General features: G+C 38.3%; 1 protein-coding gene across 1 annotated transcript in view; it reads right to left on the bottom strand.

Moving 5' to 3' along the window:
* Positions 1 to 23,349, bottom strand: part of ROBO1 (roundabout guidance receptor 1) — a 743,951-nt gene that overhangs the window by 29,985 nt on the left and 690,617 nt on the right. Inside the window, exons 17-22 of the mRNA XM_072886039.1 lie at positions 21,170 to 21,401; positions 19,781 to 19,902; positions 16,121 to 16,292; positions 8,560 to 8,757; positions 5,130 to 5,156; positions 2,419 to 2,461 (exon numbers count right to left, since the gene is read on the bottom strand). Coding sequence (XP_072742140.1) covers positions 2,419 to 2,461; positions 5,130 to 5,156; positions 8,560 to 8,757; positions 16,121 to 16,292; positions 19,781 to 19,902; positions 21,170 to 21,401 — 794 coding nt within the window. The remainder of the gene's footprint in view (positions 1 to 2,418; positions 2,462 to 5,129; positions 5,157 to 8,559; positions 8,758 to 16,120; positions 16,293 to 19,780; positions 19,903 to 21,169; positions 21,402 to 23,349) is intronic.

The raw sequence follows: 23,349 nt of genomic DNA, 5'->3' as shown, positions 1-23,349 counted from the left end.
ACACAGGAGGTGATGAGGCTTGACTTACCGTCAGGCTAACAAACCAGCCAATACACATGCACTAAACAAGTATTTTTTGTAAATCTGAAATAAACGTACAAGTATGTAGTCCTGTGAGCAGGCCAGCTGATTTGAAATACCCAGCTTTTTTCCTTACCACTCTGCTCTTAACAATTAAACTACACCTCAAGGCACTTGGAGGAGACAAAGCCTTCCACAGTGTTTCAGCACATTCAAGGCCTGTGTACTGGATTTTTGCATAGAGAGTTAAAGGTCCTTTGCTTCTAAAATTTACTTTGCATTCACACCTGCTGTCATGTAAGAAATGTGGTGTGAGGCATATAAGTAGATTAAAACTCTACTAATTGGAGCTGTTTAGGTGGAACTGTACACAAGAGATGTTTGCATTACAGCTCCATAGCCTGGTGATGATCAGAGATCATAATTTCCAAAGATCTTTAACCTTTGCAGCAAATTCCTTGAATCCTTAAAATTACTCTACTGGGTCTGGGGTGGGGGTCGACTGAGCAAGCGGCTGTGTGGGTGCCTGGCTGCTGGCTGGAGTCAATCCACCACAATTACCATTACTCGAATCCTGTCTATAAAAGGGATTGCCACAGAAATGGGTATTTTTTCAGCATTGCAGAAGTGGGGATATGTTGAAACACATCACTGTGGCATTTTGAGTTCTGAATAATGCTTTAACATGCTTACATAACTGCACTTGGCAGAAATGCTAAAACTCTCCAAAACATTGCAGATATAATTTAAGGAAGTAAAAACCTTAAGTTTGGAAATCAGACTAAAGGTTTAATATGTAAAAATAACATTTTTTTTAATATTGCAGAAGTATGTTTCATATTCTACAAAATACGGTACAACATCATACGTTCTGTAAATGCTATATATGCAAATGAACAAAAGAAGCATAGACGTTAGCACCTTGAATCAATTACACTGCTAGACAGTGGCACCGATCCTTAAAACTAGGACAGTAAAAAATGATGCTGCTTCTCTAGCAGTACCAAAATGACTGTATACGACGTAGACACTTCTGGGTTCATTTCTGTCCTCTGAGTCTATGTGAGTGTGCTTTGTCTAGCTTGTGCTATGGGAAGAGCGAGAAAGCACCGTGGCACAAAGAACACAAAGGATGTTAACTGCGTATCTTTTTGAACAACCTTGTCAGGGAAAGAGAGGGTTCATCTCTGTTCTCTCTTATTTTCTCACTATCCTGGGGTGAAGGCAGCAACCCAGTGATTTACAGATTTGTCCATTCAAAAATCACATGGTAACTGTTCTAGAGGTTTTCCTCCATGGTTTTACGGCTATGACAACACAGCAGCATACAGCACTGGACAGAGATATCTGCAATTGCTCTTAACCTGCCAGGTTCAGCAGCAGCAGCAGAGTAGCCTTGCCTCTGCACAGCATTCCAGTAGACTGGGAATGTTTAATTTTATGCCTAATCTTTACCATTACCAAATTTTTGTATGGTCTTGCAAATTAGGAATCACAAGATGCCACTTGTGAAACAGGAATTGATACAGGAATTTATCACCCAGCTGCTCTCTGAGATTTTAAGAGTTTATTTCAGCATCATGCCAAATCTTTAACTGAGATGCTTATAAAAAGGCATGCTTGAACGTGACCTAGAAAGAAAAAAAGATGTGCTACTAAAGTGACACTGCTCTGACCTGTCTTTTTGCTAAAACCATTATTTTGCCTCCTGAAGAAAACTCCACCTCTACATAGGAAATGTAAATTACTGTTTTGTCCACTGCCATTCATTAAGTGTAAACCCAATAAACATGTTTTAGTTAAATCCTCAATCTGGAACGGGCTATTTTCTCAAAGTGGGGGGCTTTAAATTTAAAACCTACCTGTTTCCCTCTCCTTCAGTGCCCCATCTCTCGCAAGCGATGCTTTAAACTATTTTGCATTCATAGCAAGATTTTTTCTTAAAAAGTCACCATATAAGCTGTTTATGTCTTCAGCAATTTTTCCCAATAAACATTTTCTTTCTTTGTAGTATTTGTGAACCAGCTATATTTCTTAATCTTCATAAATGCCACGACTTAATTACTTTTACTCCCTTAATCAGCTGGTAAGCCTGGTCTTTATTTTGAAGTTAAAGTGCTCCCTCTGCTGCTCATTTTTTGAGACGCAGTTTTTACAGGTTAACAAAGCTGAAAATATTACGACTCATTCTTTGGAAATCAACCTAAAAATTCAAACCATATATCCTCCTTCTAAACAGAAGAATATATGGCCAAAATGAATAACTTAATATAATAAATTAAAACATATCGTTGCAAGTGATTATTCTGCTATCACTTACAAAGCCAATTGTACTCATAGCATCCTTAAATTTAGTTGCACACAATTTATAGCTTTAAAAATAAAGCACATAATTACCTGCCTCCACTGCTTACGGCCTCTCCTCCTCTCTGATACGTTACTGAAATAGTTAAAGATAAAAAAAGGAAATAATTTAAAATTCATAAAAGACTCCTTAAATAGCAGTATTAAATTTGCCTTTGTTTCACTTTAGCTAAGACATTAAATGTGCATTGTTTATACATTAATTCTGAGTCTCATTCTGCAAGCTATTCCTTCAAATGCAAGTTTATACATAATACTTCCATTGCTTGATAACTGCTAGTCTTAGCTCCAACAAAGTTTTATATTTCAATTCTGTTCTGAAAAACAAACACACACATATATCGCTTAAGAAAGCAGGAAGCCATACATCAGTTTGAACTTATCCTTAACATAACTCCACTGACTTCAGTGGAGTTCCTTCGTGGAAGAATTTAGGTCATATATTTATTTCATGAATGGCTAGATGTTAAAGCTTTGCTCTACCTTATTATTTTGGTAAGATTAAAGAGGTATCATGATTCTATAACAAACCTTACTTCCAATGTAAACAATGGCTCATTAGAGCTGAACCTACTGCAAAAACACATGCTCTTTCTGATTGTTACTGCACCGGCACACTAAAAGTCCATAGAAGCTTTGCATTTTATAACATTTTACAATTGGGTTTATTAATGATACTTTTTAATCTAAAAATTTAAATGTCTAAATGTTGGTAAAAAATGTCTGGCAGAAAGAATACTTCCTAAATTAGAAGTAACAGTTTTGCTAGCATTTCAGAAGCATTACACATTAACAAAGTGGATGTCCACATGCATTTCTTTCTCGGCATGGATTGCATATCCTTCACAGGAAGCATCACAGTTGAAAAGTTAGTTCTTAGGATGCAAACATCCAAGAAAAAACAGTGCTATAAATTCTGCACGTTTGCATTGCGTTTGTCAAAGGGTTAAGGAGATTGCCTCCCTGCAAATGCTGATGGATTCTACATTTTCCAACTTGGAATGTGTTGAAAAAAAGCAGCCAAATCCTGCTCTTTAGAAGAACTCCAAACTAGGAGTCTGCATGAGAGAGATAAATGCTGGCAGTGATTACAATAACAGGATTAAAATGTAGGATGCATTGCTACAGGTAAGTCTTATACTATAGGTAATGCTAAAGAAGAGAGTCTGGTTCAATTTAAAGTCAATGGAACTAATGACTGGGATCCTGGATTGAAAAAGGACTTTTTTTTTTCCTTTAAATGTTTTACATACTTTGGGTTTTTTGCAATTTCTTTAAAAATCTCAGTGCTATTTATTTTGCAGCTCTGACATATCTTATGGAGCCCTGATATTTTCTTTTAATGTTAAGAATCCAACTGAGAAAATATATGTTAGCTAACCCACCAACCTCTGCCGAATTTCAGTAGTGTGCTACAATTGTGATTGCAATAGAAGCCCTCTGTTAAGCCAATTAAAGTAATAGCAAAATAGTAATAGTTTGAATTAGTCTCCACCGTGGATCTCAAAGGACTTCAGAAACATTAAGGGCCACTCTGACTCATGCCAAACAGTAAGCAACTCCACTGAACATAATAGGATTGCTTTTGAAATAAGATACTATTCGATGTGATTAAAAGCACATGGATAAGAATCTAACCTATTACGATTAGGTCTGTGTGGATGAATGCAGACAGACATGGGATTGCTTCATCTGCGGTCCAACTTGGAAGGATGTAACTCAGCTGCTGCCCAGAGGCCAAATTAGTACAGTGCTGATTTTGAGCTTATATGCCCTGCTAACGTGAGTGTGCAGAGGAGGGGGTAGGTGGTTTTAACCCTGCCTGGATATACATGTCCTGCAAGTCTCATAGACCTCGTGACAATAAGGGATTTGGAACAAAGGATGAAGAAACAACCTGTCTGTTCACTCAGGCTGTAGCTAAAAGTAATGCATGCAGTACACTGGTGGGTACTGAATGTGTTGAATTGTATCTGCTGTAGAGAAAGAGCTGCTGAGCTGCCAGACTGTGGGACCGACTGAAGGTCAGCTCTACAGAACGGAAAGGCTCTCACGGACTTTGGTGGGCTATGGCTCAGGTTGTGTCCTGTTTTGTACATTTCCAAGCAAAAAGAAATAGAGGATGATTTTAAACCCACCCTGAATTCAAAATGCACTTCTGTTTATGTAGAACAGGATGAATATTTTAAAATTTCATAGCACAAATACAGTTTAAGGCAGCAAACAAAGAAATCTAACTGCTGTAACACTTTGATTTTCTGTTTCTTCCAAAGCAGACAACTCCTAGGTCACTGGAATAATGCAGAGTCAGAGGAAAGAAAAGAAGCAAATGTTTCACCAACTATAATCCCACTGAATCCCTTTCAAGCCAGCATCTGGGCTCTGCTAACTCATTCCTCCTCCATCAGAAGCACCTTTTGCATCGCTAGATGCAGAAGGCCACACTACTCTTATCGTAATATACAAGAAGAGAGCCCAGGTTGTACACACCGACGGGATCATGCTACAAAATGGCATGCTTGCATCAAACAGTATGCTACAAAATGGTACACACAAGTGGAAAAAAGTGTCAGTTACAAAGCAAATATACACTACTTAGAGAACAAAATAATGATACCTGCCATTAATGAAACTGTTTAAAAAACCCTTCAGAACAGCTGGGCTGGTTATGTCAGAAAAAGAGAAACAGTACCACAAACACATGCTAAAGTAACAAAGAAGGGGGGAAAAGTGCAAATATATACCTGTTGGTGTGAAGGTAAAAGACGGGACTGAAAAATCAAAACAAAATACAAACTGGTTATTAAGCTGAAGAGAGAAAGGGAAACATACCACATTAGTATAAATCTAGCAGACAGCTGAACATAAAACAAATGTATATATAACTAACCCAGTAGTTCAGTCACATTGATATAGAAATAAAATTAAATTTGCAATTCAGAAAGAAGCTTGTCTCTGCAGGTACTATTCTGAAAAAAGAGCTTGATATTCTGTTGTGCTCATGAGGGGACTGGACTGTGGTTTAGCCTTTCAAATACCCCTCAGTTTGGTATTTTAAGTTTTTCTGAAAATCCTAGCACAAACAAAACCCCCACACTGTTAATCATTTCAGAATGCAGAATGACAAATTCCTTAACAAAGCCTTATCAAGGTCCTATTGAATCTTATCTGCAGTTCACTAAGTAAATGCTCATTACGCTGAACTAATAGGCACACTTAAGTATTCAGTAAGGAAATAATAATCATATAAAGGAACAAAGAAAACTGCTGTTTTACTGTCTCTGAATCAAGAATGGCACCAACTTGCGCTGTAATAAAGGCACTAAAACCTACTGCAGCAATTAATTTTTGTTTTCATAGACGAGACTGTTAAACAGTTCTTCTCTTTCTTTCTTAAATAATCACACAAAAAGGTAAAAGATCTCCCTAGATGTAATACCTTTCTACCTTTCAACCCTTGGCTTTAAGAGGGAAAGGTTAACAACGGAACAATGACATTGCTTGACAATCTTCACTCTCGCAGCTACTATAAATCCTCGTCGGATCAATAGGGTCTCTAATCCCAGTACAGAGCACTAGCATCTGCTCTTCCTATTAGCACGTGCTCCCCCTCCTGTTGACAAGACAGTATCGTTTTTCTATCACTGATGGGCAGAAAAAGGCTAACATTGCCCTTTTCCATCTAATGACAGCAAATAGAAATGTAAGAAAAACGATAAAATATTCACTACAAGTAGCCTTGAGACAGAATTTGATCAGCAAACCTGGCACACAAAGAAAAGGTTCTGGCTAAGAAAACAACTGCTTAATCTAATTTTTACAATAATGCTGATGTTTGGGGGGGAGTCCAGAGTGTCTTGTTGTTATAAGTTAGGACATGCTGTAGTTTTCCCCCCCTTTTACCATGCCAATTTATTTCCAGGGATATGACACTAAGCAAAAAAAGAAAAACTTCTGAGCATTTTCCCATTTCAGGCTTCATTTGTAGCACAGCTCTTTATCTTGGGAATTCCATTGTATTTTCTTTGAGCTAGGCCTTTTCACACAGTCAAGTTTAATTTAGCTACATCCAAAAATATAGCACCACAGTAGCAAGCTTTCATTAAAATAGAAGGTGCATTTAAACCAGAGCTATTCAAAAGAGAATCAAGTGTCTCAAAACTAATTTGCAATCACAAGGACATGAAAAAAAATCTTAAACTACTGTCTCATGACTTTTCTGCAAGCTAAGTACCAAAGCTAGTTTAGTTTCTTAAGGAACTGAGGAACAGATGAACAGAGGTTCAACTAAAAGGAATCTTTATCGCTACCACACGAAAGAACAACTTAATTCTCAGAGCCTCTATTAATAAACTCTTCTGAGTGTGTAAGAGTGCTAGTACAATATGCATGTGTGGGAGTAGCGAAGAATTTTAACAGATGTCAGGCCTGAAGCTAAATATAAAAATAAATAAATAAATGCAAGACTGAAGAAAGTTTGGGCTTGCAGTGATGACTTGATGCACTGCAGAGTGGCAAACTACTTTGCAATTTATATTTCACTAAAGATGGCTTTTTTCTTGAAGAATACTTGATAATGGAGATGGAGACCCTACTTTTCTGTATATTTTCATTAAAATCCCCACCAAATTACACAAAAGATATTTTTACAGATACTGAAAAACACAGCTGTTTTGAACAATAGCTGATGTCATTAAAGTAACCGTTTTTAAGGACAAATTGTATGCCTTTTGCTTAATCATAGGTGCTGCTGAAAGCATAGTGATGTTAGTTTGATAGAACTGTAGAAAGGCAGTATGGCAGCATGCTATTAGTAAAACAAAAGAGCGCAGGCCAATGCAGCAGTACGTCGGGGTCTGTCTTATCTAAGAAATCTTAGCAGAACAAAATCAAAGGTGAAATTCATCCCCGATTTCTGTGGTTACAACTCTGCTACAACCACTGTGCCTGAAGTTTACTGCAAGCATTGATACTTTAATAGCACGGAGGACATCAAAACTCTGCAACACTCCAGAACTATATCCATGTTTCCACTCACTCAGTTACTATTTTTAGCACTGCTTCTTTTTCATAGCAACACATTGCTACTGTTTAAAAACATTTGTGTTATATTTGCCTCTCTGTCTTGCCCATCACACATTCATTCTTGAAGTGACTAAAGAAAGTAATCTCATGACACCTTTCATACATTAAGATGTATGCACCTTTTAAGCCTAGATTTATCTTTTGATTGCTAGACACCAAACATTTGCCCTCTATTCCTTCAAAAGCAGGATCTTCCATTTTCTGATTCATTCCAGAATTTACGGTTCTTACTCTATGAGTACCTACGAGGTACTGCTTTGAGATGTAATGAACTGTAGCTTATTGAATTCAGCTTTAACTTCGGGGCTTAATCAAAAGATTATTGAATCAGGAGAAATGAAGTTTTTATTCCAGAAGATCTTCCCTGTAGAGATTCTAGTTTTGTTTGTCACAGAGTATACTATAAAGCACTGCTTGCCCACTGACAATGTGATATAAAAGGTATCAATAACATGAAAACGAAGAGTGCTTTAAGTTAGTCCCACTGCTTGCCATTCTAACCGAACGCAGATGCAAGATGTGATAGCCCCAGAATTCAGTCCCAACGAAGGGTCTCACAACAGTATTTATGAAAGAGTCTTGGAAAGTATTATTGACTGCTGTGCTTTTGCAAACAGCCGCTTCACCACATTCCCCTGGAACACAAGGAAATTCAAGTACACGCACCAAAAGCGTTACTGTAATGTACACCACTGTTAGTATTCTTAGCAGCAAGCAAAGGACCAAACAGGAGGGACAATGAACCACCATCCACTTGGCTCTTTTTCAGAGGGTACAGTGTCAGGTAGCGAGGGCATATTGGAAGCTCCCAGCCTTAAATCCATCTTTACATTTCTCATTCGTAGGAGTATCTTTATGAAAAGCTAGTCTAGGTATTTTGCTAAAGGCTTATGCTTTAACACCAGGTTTAACACGTTATGTAAGTATTGCTGCCTTCTGCATTGGCTCCTGATCCACACTTCCTGAAAGTATTGAAGTAATTTGATAATTCCTGCATCGAGTCTTAGAAGAACAAGAGACTGATGATAAAGTAAATAGCCAGTAAACAGGCATTCCGCAGCCAGCGGACTGAAATAGATAATACGGCACCTTTTCTGATACCAGCGTAAGTACTAGTGAGTCCATTTCGCTTCTTCCTGTGGCGATATAACCAGATGCTGAAGACCATAAGGATAATCCAACAGGCTGCACCAATTCCGGCAATAAAGGCAGGCTGCTTTACTACATCAGAAATCTGCTGGGCTAAACTGACTTGATCTTCTGAAGACACAGGGTTTCCATGAGAATCTGAAAAAAAGACACCCAAAATAGCCAATTAATTTGAATGAGCAACTGTAAAAGGCAGCATGAAAAGAACTGACATAACCGTAGCCCAGTTTTTCAAGGTGAGATCCTTAGGACTGCTCTTGAAAATCTCTTTTTACAGGTCTGGATAGAAATGGTTTGTTTTCCATGCAAGACAGGTACCTCCAACTTCACAGACTTTTGTTTTTTTATGAAACCTGCTAAAATCAGGCCACTAGGCATACAAATAGAAAGTTAGGCTTATAAATTTCAAACATGGGGATTGCTATTTTTTTCATTTTTATTTTAGCAAAGCAACACCAGCTTCAGAAAATTATTCAGAAAGTCAGCAAAGAACACAGCAAGTAAAAGAAAGCTCAAGTATGAAACATGCGTAGTCTTTTCTTTGAGCTCTGCGAATGGGTAGAAGTCAGCTACCCAAACGTCCACTCTCATAACTGAAAATCACAGAAGACTTACAAATTCAAAGTACATTCACATGAGGTTGGTATTGAGGGATACATTTTAATTTAGCAGTTCCTGACAGATGACTTAAATCTTGTATTACACAGTCTAACGTACTCTTTGCAGTCTCTCACTTTGACCTCAATTAAGAAAGACTGAATATTTAAAAGGACGTAAAGAAGTAAAAGTACAAAATAACCAATCCTGCCCTCCTGATGTGGATGAAAAAGGTAAAGGATAACTAAAAAATGAGTTATGAATTGGTAAAAATAGTCAAGCAGTCTCATTACCACTAAACAAGCATCCCTCTTCAAAAACAGTTTATCCTTAAATATCCTACATCAAAATAAAGAACATGTATTTTTCCACAATCTTTTAATTTTTTTTTAATAGAGAAAGCACCTGTAAGAATCAGTCTTTTCTGCTCTTTCTGTACGGAACTTTTGCAAGAACCTTCTAGGGACAGCAGTACGAATATTCAGTTAGTGACCAATGCTTTCTAACTGAAATGAAGCAACTCAAAGACAAAATAATGCCTTCCTGATTTTTTACCATTACAGTGAGTTCTTACTGGAAATTTCATTACTGCACAGGGTGAGGCAAGAATTTGAAACCTTTACTCAGAGCGGATATTGCTTTACACATTCCACAGCTTACTCTTTGAAATACCCATTTTTACTCTTGTGTAAATCCAACAGTTAGTTGCTTTTTACTATGGGTAGTGACATCAGATTCAGAATGAGAGATTAGTGTTTTAAGGAGAAAGGTGCTGTTATTAATTCTATCAATAGAAACTATATAACAAATGAAAACCTATTTTCATAGGTTAACTTATCACTTAAAAAACAATACCTTTTCCCTACAAACTAAGCACTGAATAGATTTTTTTTTATGATGACATGCCTTGCATTATTCCAAAATAAGCCTAAATAAAATATAAGAAACTGCAATACAAACAGGAGATGGAATCACAACAAATCATACAAATAACAAACCTCCTCTGGAAAAGGATACCTTTTTGAATGGGAAATGGTTAAATTAATAACAGCTTCTTCCAGTGAAGAATTCCAGATTTCAGTTTTTGCAACATCGAGTTCAAATACCTATTTTGCCAAGGAATCACCACCGCCTTGGACTGCTACCTTATTGGAAATTTTATTTCATATTTCAGGTCCCTTTATCTTCTGTGATCCTAAGTGCACTGCCTAGTCTGAAAGTTCACCAGGCAGACTCATTCTTTTCTTACTAATACACCCTTTGTGTCTGCTGGGTTTATAGATTTCATGCCTATTTGTGCAAGGTTAAGAAGGCTTGCTTCAGATTTTATGGAGACAGCCAAGTGAAGTTCCACACAAGTGGCCAGATGGGCTTGAACGTATAAAGTATACTGTGACCAATGAATTAAATCTGTCACTCTCTGTCTCATCTTTTGTCTCTTTGCAGCTGAGGCCATATTAAGATATGAAAACTTGTATTATCAGTCTCTCTTCAAAATGAGTAAGCCTACTTTTTCTATATTTTTAAACAGCTACGCTACCTTGTACATCTTAATGGAATAGAACGAAAGATTTCTGGAGAACCTATGGTCCTGAATAAATTTAGAAGACTGATAAATATTTTTTCTCTAATCCTTTAAATATATATTTAAAACAGTAAATCCAGGGGGGAAAAAATAACCACAAACTCAAAAGCCAAATAAGAATGTTTTTTAAACGTGTCAACAATTCAGCCATACAGAAAGACAGTGCTTTTATATATACAAACATTTTTCATTTCTCAGTCAATACATGTCTGAATATTACAAAATACTGAAGAATCTCTTTGAACATTTATTGTTCTATTTTTTTAATTAAGATTCATTTCATGGTATTATTTTGCTAGCCATTGCAAGCATAAGAACAGCTTAATAATATATTTGCTTTTAAGAAACTAGGCTTATGGCACGTTGTACATGGGTGGACTGTTAGAGCCATTACATTAAATTAGCTCGTATATATTTACACACATGGTGAAGAGAAAAATGTGTATGTGTTCATGTACAGTCATATAAACAGCATTATAGAAAAGAAGATGGAAGGGCTTTAAAGAAGCCACATTTGACCCATGTCCTGCTCCTCTTATAATTCAAAAATAGAACGTAAGCTAAATATAAAGCAAAGGGGATTCAATCCAATGAACCCCTCATTACTAAAAATTTCCAGGAACATTATCTTGGAAGCGTTTCTTTGAGAGGGGCAACTTCCCTCTCCATAATAGTCCTGTAAGATCCTGAATGATCAGTCAGGAAAAAAGCTCTTAAACTAAAAAAAGTACTTTTTCTTCATCCCAGGACATTTGACTGAGCTTTGACTGAGATATAAACGGTTCATAATCAACATTCCTGTTCCTGCTTGCACTCCTCGGGGAGACGTGCCAAAATAATAAGTGAACATAAACATTCTACGGCAAAGCACATCTTACTGCCAGAGCAGCAGCCGCAGCATTTAATGTACTTGAAAATGCCTCAGAGTTGTTGGCGCAGGCTGATCCTACAACTCCCTGAAACCAACATATTATCAGAGTGACTCATCCCTTCTTCTTCTACCCCAAGATAAGAGCCTTCTTTTTAATCACAGATAATGTTGCTATGGCTATTGCTCACAAGCTACCCGATTTGACTGTCTTGAAGCTCCAAGTTTCAAACTTCAATGAAAACTAATTAGAATTTACATCGAGAAGAACTGCGACCTCCAGTTCTCTAATGTTAAATATTCATATAAATAATAATAACAACGTGAAAACGAGCATTTAAGTTGTTAAATGTTAAATAAAAGATTAATATACAATTAAGATTGGAATGCCAAAGATTCAAAAAAGACAGGAAATTCCAGGTTCACAGGTGTGCAAGCAACCTTAACTTTGCCCTGTATGTGTACAACCTATGGAATGGTACTTTTCCATATGCCTGTCTCATGTAGTATACAAAACGTACAAACAATAAGTAGGAAGATCTAAATTTTGTTGACATTGCTAATTCTGGCAATTCAGAACTTGCAAAACACCTGGAATCTGCAACATAATGTCTGAGTCTTTCCTCATATATATGTGCATGATGCAATACAAAAATTATTTGGTAAAATATTACCAGGTTAAGAATATGCTGGTTTGTCTCCTTTCTACTTATATACATTTCCAAAGTTGGAAAAATATCAGTTTTGCACTTCAATCTTATAACATACAGTTTGAGGAGACAGCACCAAACTGGTTTGGAAGGGTTTGCTGTGAGGGGAAAAAAAAAAGATTACTTTCTTCAAGTCGTTTGCAGGCCACAAAACAAAAATATCAACCAAAAAACCTTAGAACTATCACACTGGAAGTATGTGAGGGGCTGACAGAGTAATGACCCTGAAGGCATGCTAGCTAGTTCACAAATCGCATCTCCTAAATGAAGCAATTAGAATAACAAAGGTTCAATGAGACTTGAGTTTTGTACACTTGAGACATCTACTGGCTGAATAATGCACTCAACGTTTATTATAACTAAATGTGCAGACATCTCTTAATAAATAACTGCACACTGGATATTCATACAAATTATGTGTTTAAGAGTAACATTAACTGCAGTTGTGGGGCTTCTCAGAGCTGGTACCCTGAACATAATATGTTGCAATATGTTCCAATTTCACTACTTATTTGCCAACAAGCATAGGTAATACTGCCAAGCTATCGTAGGCAGTATCCCATCACTGTACAAAAGTTAGGCTAGAGATCAGCAAAAAATAATTTGTTGTGATAATTCTCACCTTTCTATATGGAGCATTTTTGTAACCAATGTCCTGAAGTTACACGTCATGATAAGAAAAAAGTTCTATCAAAATTCTATGATTTTTTTCTCCGTGGCACAGTATAATAAGCACAATATAGTAAGCTGTGGCTAGCTCTCATGAAATACAATTTTTTTTCCTTAACACCAACGCTCTTGCAGTCTTTCTTTATGTAAAATATTAACTTTTCTTTTAAAACAAACAAACAAATGGTTTTCCAGCCCTTGGAATTCCACGGAAAGCTTTAAAAGGTCATTCAAAAGCCAAGAGGAAAATTCAGAAGCCCCAAGGGGAGTGTTTTAAGAAGACACGTGATTTTTCAGTTGATCTCATGATTTTAAACACTGGAAGGTGATTTTTCAATAACAAGCAAGTATATTGTTGGCTTGTATATTGGTGGCATGGGAAGTCTGGGGTACCGCAGCTCAGTGAGCGGCTGCACGTCAGCTGAGACATGGAAAATGGAAGAGCTTTGAGCTTACAATTTGTACCTGTCTTTGTAACAGGTTAAGTGCGTGCACAAGGTCACTTATCACAGCTCAGCTGATGCATGGGACCGCGACTGCACGCCTCAGCTCTCAGAGAATCCAATGTCTCCCGTCCTCCCCTCTTGTTCTGGAAGGCGGCCTCCGAAAGGTGAAGCTTCCTCCTGTCACACACCCGGCTGAAACTCTGCACGGGCATTTCTCACAGTCACAAACCCGGGAGCACCCTGCACAGCACGCAGACTCAAATATGAGGTCGCTGTACAAGAGAATAGGCTACACTGGGGAAAAAAATCCTCTTCTTTGGATGCTCCAGAGCCAGCCACAACCTAGTCTCACAGCTTTGTAAGAAAAACACATTATAAGGAGATAGGCGTTTGATTTTAATGAAAAGTTCTTAAAAAAAAAAGTGAATATCTAAATCACATAGTATATCCTGTTTCCACACACAGAATTCTTAATTAATTAAAAAAAAAGTAAGGACAGTACTAATTCAGCTATGGGGAAAAGATTTCCTGACAGAATAGTTGGGATCAGTGACAGAAATGTGGAAACTTGAAGTTGTCAGTGGCAAACACGCAGTTCGTAGAGCATGTAGGTACAGGGAGTCAGGACTCTTTCAAACCTTCTAAAAGTAGCATCCTTAGTCCTCTTTCCTCCCCCTCCCTGGCCTCCCTTCCCTCTCTCTGCAACCATGTAATTTATTGCTGGTGAAAAGTGCCAGTTGATGACATCAACAAATTAGTTCTCTTTCTTCAGAAGAGCTACCAGAAAACTCCAGTGTCTGCTCCACCCCCATGCTGGGAGCACATCCAAGAACTAAGAATGTGATTCCTTCCGGGGGCTGTAGGAGAACTTGTATCACAGGGTAGAGTTAGGTAAACTGCAGCCATTCTTCTGCCTTGATGATTTTAGGTTGATGGGTGCTACTACAGGGTACTCCTCTTAAATTTAAGTACTAATTTTCAGCAGCCTCCTGCAGTTGCCAAAAGGACTGCAGCACTGTCTCAGTATTTCTTTGTGCTGCTTCTAGTGGCATGGATCTCCACAAGACTCCTGTCTCCAGGTCTTTCACATGTAACGACCAAATTATGGGATTTTTACTACAGTAGATGTAGATTTGGCCATGCCACTTAATTAGAAGCAAGCGGTACAGGCTATGAAAGCAAACCCCAACCACAAGGAAATACATGGATTCTACCAGACTTGCACATTTGAAAACCCTCTGAGGTGTGTGATTGCTTCATGCTTTCTAACATAGTGTCAGTAAAGGCCAGGAACCCAGAAGCAGGCAAAAACCTTACCGTGACAGAGCGCATTTGTTTTGTTTTCCACTTACCAAAACCCCAAAGTGATTAAGTTCCATTATAAAATTCACCTTCATTTAGCGTTTGCTTATCATCAGAGAAAAGGAAAAAAAAAGGGGAGGGGGGATTATGAAGTCTTTGGCTTTGAACATCGAGGTTACCCCATTATTTTACAATCATAAGCCTCACTAATTTAAAATTTTCAAAATCTAGGCCATATAGAAAAAACTTGACTTGACTTTGACTGGAAAGCTGGCTGTAGGAAGCTGTGAATGGAAGCTGGCTGTAGGAAAGAACAATCCAACAAATAACTATGGGGGTTTGCACATATTAATGGAATATCATATAAGCTGTGTGTAATTTTATAATAAAATCTCTATTAATGTAATTGGGAATCATATGCCTGTATAAGTTAAATAAGTTATAGATGACTTTCATTTTAATAGCCAGGGAAACGTACATGTAATTTTCCAGAGAATATATTACTCGTTTGGTCTTGTTTTCACACGCAGTAATTATAGATTTTTAAATATAAAAAGTGGAATAACAAGGAAGATCTACTAATGATACAAAGATAGACGGGACATAAAGTCCAAAGCAACGTGCTGAGTTTGCTTTCACAATTATATACCGTAATGATAAGGTATTTTGATACAGGCATACTGGTAAAGCAGCATATGACTACACCTAAAGCTACTTTAAATAATCTTCAGCTAACCAACAGCAAAGATACATTTCTCCCAGATACATGCAGGAGCAATTCCCCTGATCTGCATTTATCACAGAGAGAAGTTTGGTGTAAATGAAGTTAGGAGGTCAGGATTATTGTAAATCATCTGTGTACCTCTTTTTCCTGTACTCAGGTTATTTGCTACCTTTCACACATAGTTGATATTTATTGTGCCTAATTTTAGCATGCTCTTGTTTTTTTTCTTCAATAAAGAAAGATAAAATCTGATCAAGACAAATTACATCCCTAAACTAAAGTGAGACAACACTTAGTGATTCATACTGCCCTACATGTTTTATTACACCAGTCTTAAGTGTGAAAATTCTGTTTGAAAAATCAATAACCAAAAAGCACTGCTGAATTAGGAGATTAAAAAAACCTGTGCTGTTATAATCCTGTCTTTAGACTGCAGTTCTAAGGCAAGTTTAAAACCAGAAATGCCAAATCCTGTTATTCCAGAGATCAAGTAACACTATCTATTTCACTTGTCTTGAAAGTGTTTCTGGTGCCATAAAAGACAAAAGCAAACAAACAAAAATCATTGAAACCTATAGGTAGGATTACCAGCAGGCTTACCTAATTGGATAAACTGGGGATCACTTTTCACTCCAGGTCCTGCCCCAGTACTTGCTGCCACTTCCACGCTATATCGAATACCAGGAACTAGGGAGGGGATGACTACAGAAAAGGTGGAACCATCTACCGTCTTGTTTATATGGTATCGACTTTCATTGCCAAGACACCAAACCTGCAGGGAAGTAAGTGTATGGTACGTATAAATGCTCAAAATTCAACAACAAAAGATAAGTAGGAGGAAGGATGACACATTCCTTTCTGCTGGATAAAGAAATTTAGAATTTGTCACTACTCTAACATCTGCAGTCATGGATTACTGTCCTAGGCACTGTATGAATACTGAAAAGATACTTCTTGTTCCAAAGAGCTGCTCCAACTACTAAAATTGTTTGATGGGTTTATCGTAATTCATTTACAGTTCAACCAGTGACATCAGCACTAATAAAACTAAAAGCATTAGTAACATGGAACAAACAAGGGAAGGCCCGTAGCCAAGAATCGTTCACATAAACAACAAAGTAAGAGCATTCAGTTACATGAATTCGCAATTCTCTTGCTCAGGGATCATTTGTCAAGCAAGGCTTTCTTCACTCAAGTGCAAGGGCAAGTCTTTCATCACATGACATCACAGGAGAAACGATGTCATGCTGGAATCCAAATGTTATCTTTTTTTTTTTAAATGGCAGCAAGAGGCACGGATTGAGTAATATACCATCTTCTATTGAGAGACAACAGCATGATATCAGATCTCATTTTTCGGTTGAGATCAGGACACAGGCCTAATGACTTCAATTCACCACTTTATAAATTACAACAGTGATATTAAATGATTGGGAGAAACAATATGATGAGATTTTTTTTATCTCTTTAGGCCTGCACCATTGATGTGGCAAATGCTTTTAAGAGTATGGTTGAACTCCCAGCTGCTATTAAAGGTGAAGTAGCAGCTAATCTAGATCTGCTAAAAAAATGATGAAGCTGTGTTGATTTCCTTTTTATTCCCTTTCCACAAATGTATTGCTCTCTGATGAATATTTATTCAGAAAGTTAAATTAGTTAAATTCAGTACTTTATCTGTAAAGAAGCAAACTTTCCTGAGAACAGCAGCATTTCTGAACATGTGCTGATTGTACACAGGAAGGAAGATTTTGCTTTTGATATATGGAGCTCCTAAAAGATCTAGTACCCGGATAGCTGCTCCTAATCTCTCGTGCAATTCTGCCACTGTGGAGATTGCCAGGTGAGTGAGCTAGAGTTTCATGTATAGAACAATTGCTAGGGCCCTTTCTGTAGAGCCCTTTCCACCTGGACACTGGAAATTTTATTTCACCTTCAGGACACTGTAAGACCCTTTTTCCTTCTCTGGATGCCAAGGATTGAAACAAGGCTAGTGGGACACTGTGAGTATCTGAAATGTATTTTAAGCTCCTTTGAAATAGAATCCCAACGCAACATATACCTAACTGCTGCTGCAGAGCAAGTCAGAGCACAGGAAGAGAAGAGAATCTCCTTTTTATATTCTGATACTAAGTAGAGACTGCTTCAGTCAGTAGTAGTTGTATAATTATTTGTAATATTGCTCTTAAATCCTAAAGGATGGTCTATGAAAATGCTCTTATGTAAACAAGAACTCGGTAAAGTGAGGAACAAAAGATTTAAATATACGTTTTGGCTTAAGTCATTTTCACAGAAATTGTTACTGCCACCTTGTACAATGGTGTATGTGCAAACAATAAAAACAATTTATTATGTACTTGTAACTATGCACTACTAATTTGTAAAAATTTTTTGTTCTTAGGTCCTCAAATACATGGAGAAATTCACAAAACAAGAATGTTAAGTTAAACATCAGGTTGTTCAGTACTTGCCATACTATCAAATGACTGTATACCTAAATAGGCAAGTAAAAACGAACTTCTAGAATGTTATGAAGGAAGGAGGAATTCACATTATAATAGACACATAATTGAAGAAAGAATTAGTATAACAAGAGAATTTCTAACTTAATGCTAGGGAAGGAGGGAATGACTTCTGCCGTGATTTGAATTTCTGGCTTTTTGTGCATGCTACTGACGCTTCTTCAATTGAGATGGTATCCTCCTTCCTATTTATTTTATCCTTTAATTAAAGTAGCTACACTCTTGCCTTAGATCTGAGTTGCTGAGAAAACAAAGAATTCCCCCACATATGCGTACCTTTTTTTCTGGGAGAAAACATTTTTTTCTGGGAGATAGAACTGTATTTAGTTTTTAGACAAAAATATTAATTACATATAGCAACTTAAATAGCAACTACTTATATATTCATTGTGTCTGTTTTCTGTCCATGGTGAAAAGCACAAAGGAAAATAATGGCATCCATGCAGTAAATGTAGATGTGAAATGTGCCAGTGTGTCATCTACTGCTATACAAGCACTACAAGACGCTTTCTCCTACATCTGATAGCCTATTACCTCTGAATGCTAGGATGTATGTTAGGTATTATATCTACTCAGAAATGTGAATTTCCTGACTTTTATTGTTTTGTCCTTAAAACCCTTACATTCCTCTGATGCAGTTTCTTGATGGAAATAATTCCACCTCTTCAGCTCAAGGTCTGACTTTAAACAAAATAACTTTGCAAGTATTTTTTCCCAATTACATTATATATCTGAAACTAAGCCATAAACTGTTTTTTTTCACCAGTTGGCCAGGTTCTGAAAGGCGTTTTATTATTCTAAATTGACCATGAAGCTTAGCGATCTCTTCCCTTTCCCATTTCTACTGAGGAAAAAAAAAAAAGCAGAATAAGTTTGATGACTAGGAATATATGTCTATAGCACAGTGTTTTAACCTGAAAAATAGCCAAGACATTCTTATTTGAAAAATATCCTCAATAATGCAGGAGACATTTGCAGGAGACTGAAACCAAAGATACTGCCTCTCTGTGGCTATAAAGCTTACTTGATATCCACAAGTAAAGATTTAAAACTTCTGTAGCTTGCCTAGGAAAAATAAGCTTCATTTACTTTGCTATGTAAATTATCGCCAGCAATTTGAACTGGAAATAAATACAGTGTATGTTGCTAAACGAACATCAAATAATAAATATTTTATAATGTACTTACAATTTGTTAAAAATTAAATAGCATAACGAGAACTGTGTTTGTGTGAAAGAAAAGAAAAATTTCTATATACTAAATACACTTATTATTATACAAGCACATTCCTTACTTGAAAGTTTTCCATTTGTTTTAACTACCCAGTTACGCATAATGTACTCAGTTCTTAACACTGTTGATTATTATCCCCGAGTTTTTCAATTCATTAAGCCTGTTTATATTTACTACCTTGGCCAATGTCTTTCAGTCACAAAACGGTTCTCAAACAGGTATGGTTCCCTCTCTACTTGTGTGCACATTTCTCAAGTTATAATGAAGGCAAGAAGGTAGTGGTTTTAATTGAGTGTTGACCCTTTACTCTGATTTATGGAGGCTGTTTTAATTGCCTTCTACCATCTAGACAGAATTACTAAATAGGGGGTTTGATTCAAAGAAGTGATTTTCTATCTCGTTTGCTCTGACCAACCAGTAGATGGAGCCAAGCACCCACGAACAACCTAATCCGTCACCACCTGGCCAATACCCCCTCTGCCAGGGGATCAAGGCATGCCAGCAGTACCTTATACTCTTGAACCATCCCGTTCTGGTTGTCCTCGGGGGGTGGCTGCCAGGTGACCACAATTGCCGTCCCGTTCCCATCGTTCTTAGTTACTGAAACACTCTGAGGTGGAGCACTAGGAGCTGTTTGTTTGGAAAGAAGGATTGAACAGTTAAGTTTGTCAAAAGCAGAAGTGAGCTTTTTTAAGATGATGATGGTTTCTGGGCTACACAAATGCATTCTTTTATGCCGCACTCTTCATTGAGGGCAGTTCTTGCCCACAAGATAAAATGATACAGAAGGAAAGTGATGTGAACCTGCAACCAGCGTCCTGAGATCTACCGCAGTCTTGCTGTGCAGCACAGGAAAAGCCACACTCGTCACCAGGCTCTCCGAGATCAGATACCCATTACCTGAATATCACAGTCCCGAGCACTGAATTCCTCATTGGTCTCAAATCATCTCACCCAGGATCAACAGTTTTGAAAAATAAAGTCTATAAATTGACCCCAGTAGAATGCTAAATCTCAGTTCCTCTAGTGTGTAAATGAGTAATACAAAACTTATTAAAATCAGGACAGAATGTGTTAATATTAACGTATTTATAATAATAATTTATGTTTTGCATTTTAAATAGCCTTTGTAAAAACTGGATGCTTAGCTGATGCTTAGGATAAATGCAGTTAAGCACACCTCTTGAACCACTCGTAGCAATAAACCAGAGCTACACGGCCTTTATACTGGGGAGGGAAGAGACAAGGCGAAAGGCTGCACACCCCAACAGAGACACTGAAATCCCTGTTCAGAGACACTGGCCATCTTGCATACTCATTATGCCCGAGCAGCAACAAAAGGAAGAGCTTCATGAACCTTCTCGTTTTAGCACATGTATGAGATGGAAATACATAATTTAGTCCACTATATCTGTTGCCCTCATTCATCTTTTCATTTTGTCTTACTGATTGATCCAGGTATAAAAGCCTTCAAAAAATGTGGTTTCCATTCCCTCAGCTATAGCGCTTTGATGATTTCTGTGGTGTCTGCTATCTACTCAAGATAGTGATTAGCAAGTGCTTGGATCTGACAGAAGTCACTTGTGACCAGACCATGAACTCAGCAGGGAGGAGTGCACACTGCAGTGAAGATAAAAAGCGCATTTCCCATTGTGTGTTGGAGGGGATTTTTGCACATCCCTCTCTCTCTGTCTCTCACGCGTGGTTCTGAATATTTACTTCTGTGTCACCAAACAATTCACATAATGATCAGCCCAACACAGCCCCCTCTGCCGCAGATTGCTGTTCTCAAACAGCATGCACTTCAAACAAAATCAAATAATGAACATATCAGAGGAAAGCAGGCCAGACTACTACTTCAAAAAGGAAAGATGAAGACAGTCTGGCTCCTACTTGCCTTCTTCCAGGGTCTTTGCAAATTTCACTTCGCTATCTGCTCCCTGAAACTCATTAAAAAAAGGACGGGCCTTGATTTCGTAGTTTACACCTTTCTTCAGCTCGGGAATGATAACGCTGTTTTTGGTCGGAGTCCTCACTTCAAAGATTAACCACTCTGACTCTCCATAGGATGCTGGTGTAGGCCGGTACAGAATTTTATATCCCTGAATATACTGGGATTGCTGGTCCACCTGGCAAGACAGCAGAACACACAACACATCCTTTAACAAATATGAACCAGGAACGATGTCTGTGACACTATGCACGCTCCTTAGACTATCCGTTCATTTTATTCAAAGTAAACACCACCGCCAAAGCAGATAAAGGCTCCTTGCATTATGGCAAATTACAGGCCTGATTCACAAGTGCATTAATCTGTCTGATGCTGGTAGAATGGCGCTGGTTTCCATGGATTTATGAAGGCATTAAAGGGGGATAACGGAGTTGTGTAATATGCCCCAGCTCCGCGAAATGAGCAGCCTTCGCATCCGCGGAGCGAGGGAGCTCAGCAGAGGCCACACTGCTGCCCACCGGCATCTGCCCGGCAGGGCAGGGGGCACACGGGGAAAGCGGGGAGGGCGAGGGCAGGGGATCTACAGCTCCGCAACTCAGGGTGATGAATGTGGAGATCAAAGAGAGAGCCTGCCAACTCTCCCGAGGTGTGGAAGCCTCCCAAAATCCATGAAATGAGCAGTGCTTCCTGCCCGCTTCCGTCTGGAGAAAGCGAATGGAAAGGGCAGCCAGCTGGCACTATCTCCATCGCTGTGATTAGGCTGGGCTCTGTGAGAGGGCAGACTTCTCCAAGCACGTCCTCCATGTCCACCCACTCAGCAAGAGGCTCCTCTGCTGGAGGGAAAGGGCTGTTCTGAGCGGGCTCTGAAGAGGCTCATAAAACTCAGTATGGTAACACAGATGAGACTTGGATAAGCAAATACTCAGTGGTCCCGAGTGCTTTTTAGACCACGGTCATTTTATATCACATGTATGGAGAAAGAGATCTTAATGTAAAAAAGGGCGGGACTCAATGCATTAGGCTATAGCTGAAACAGAAAGCTATTCTATAGAACTGATCTCTCCTGGAGCACTCACTATCTTTTAACTACCGGTTTCAATTTCTGATGAACAGGAAAGTCCAATAATAACAACAACAAAATTTTTAAAAGTGCATCAGATTTTTCCTATTTTCCCAAATCTCATACAGTGATACAATAAAACTGTTTGCTTGCAATTTTACTCCAAAAACCAACACATTTCACTTTTTATAATCACATAAAGAATGTGTGTGTTAGCTGAAACTGAGGTAATGCTTATTTTTGAAATTGCAGAGAAGCCACAGGCCACCCAAGAGACTGACAAAAACTGCCTGTCTGGAAAAGGTTGTTCTGTTAGTAAAGGTCAAACAAAATCGTGCTGGGAACCTCAAAGATGTTTTAACGTTATTAGTTAAAACAGGAGATTGCCTGCTGCAGGTGGCCGTGCTGCAGGTGACAGTGCAATTACTGTGCAACACAGCAGATATTATTTGTACTCTTGCAGCACCGAGGAGCCTGGTCACGGATCAGGACTCCGTTGGGGTTGGGCTCTTCTACAAAGTCAAAACGCCTTTTGTTCCTGTTCAAAATGCTCTGCCATGGCATGGCAGCGGCTACACCCTGTGCTCTCCTACGCTGTCCCTGCCAACATATTGGCATGTTCAGATGGAAGTCCTAAAAAGACCTCAAAGCTCACTCCCTTTGAATTTATTCCTCCACCTGGTATAATTATCCCCCATTTTTAATTCATTCTGCATTCTATTTTAAAACTGCTCTTCTTTGAATTACATTTTCTTATCTCATTGCTTGGTACTTGCAGTTTCCCATGTTGTTCTTTCTCTTCATTTCTACCTCTTGATTGCCAAATGTCTCCCACAGTAAGCTACCTCTAATCATTTCTCTCACCGAGGCCTCAGCCTTGTAAGCCTACTTGAATCTTTTTCACGTATGTTCCCATTCCCCTTGCCTCAGGGCTCCTACAGTATTGTTTCCTCACTCTCTCATTTCCTCTGCTATATCCTCCATGCGGCCAACTTCCTGCTTCCTCCCACCAGAGCAACGTGAACCCAACATCTGAAAACCGTTTGCCCTTTTGGTTTCTTCTCCC

The sequence above is a fragment of the Ciconia boyciana genome, chromosome 1, assembly GCF_034638445.1.
Source record: "Ciconia boyciana chromosome 1, ASM3463844v1, whole genome shotgun sequence".
Lineage (NCBI taxonomy): Eukaryota > Metazoa > Chordata > Aves > Ciconiiformes > Ciconiidae > Ciconia > Ciconia boyciana.
The sequence above is the reverse complement of the archived record's forward strand: the minus strand, read 5'-3'. Positions and strand labels throughout refer to the sequence as shown.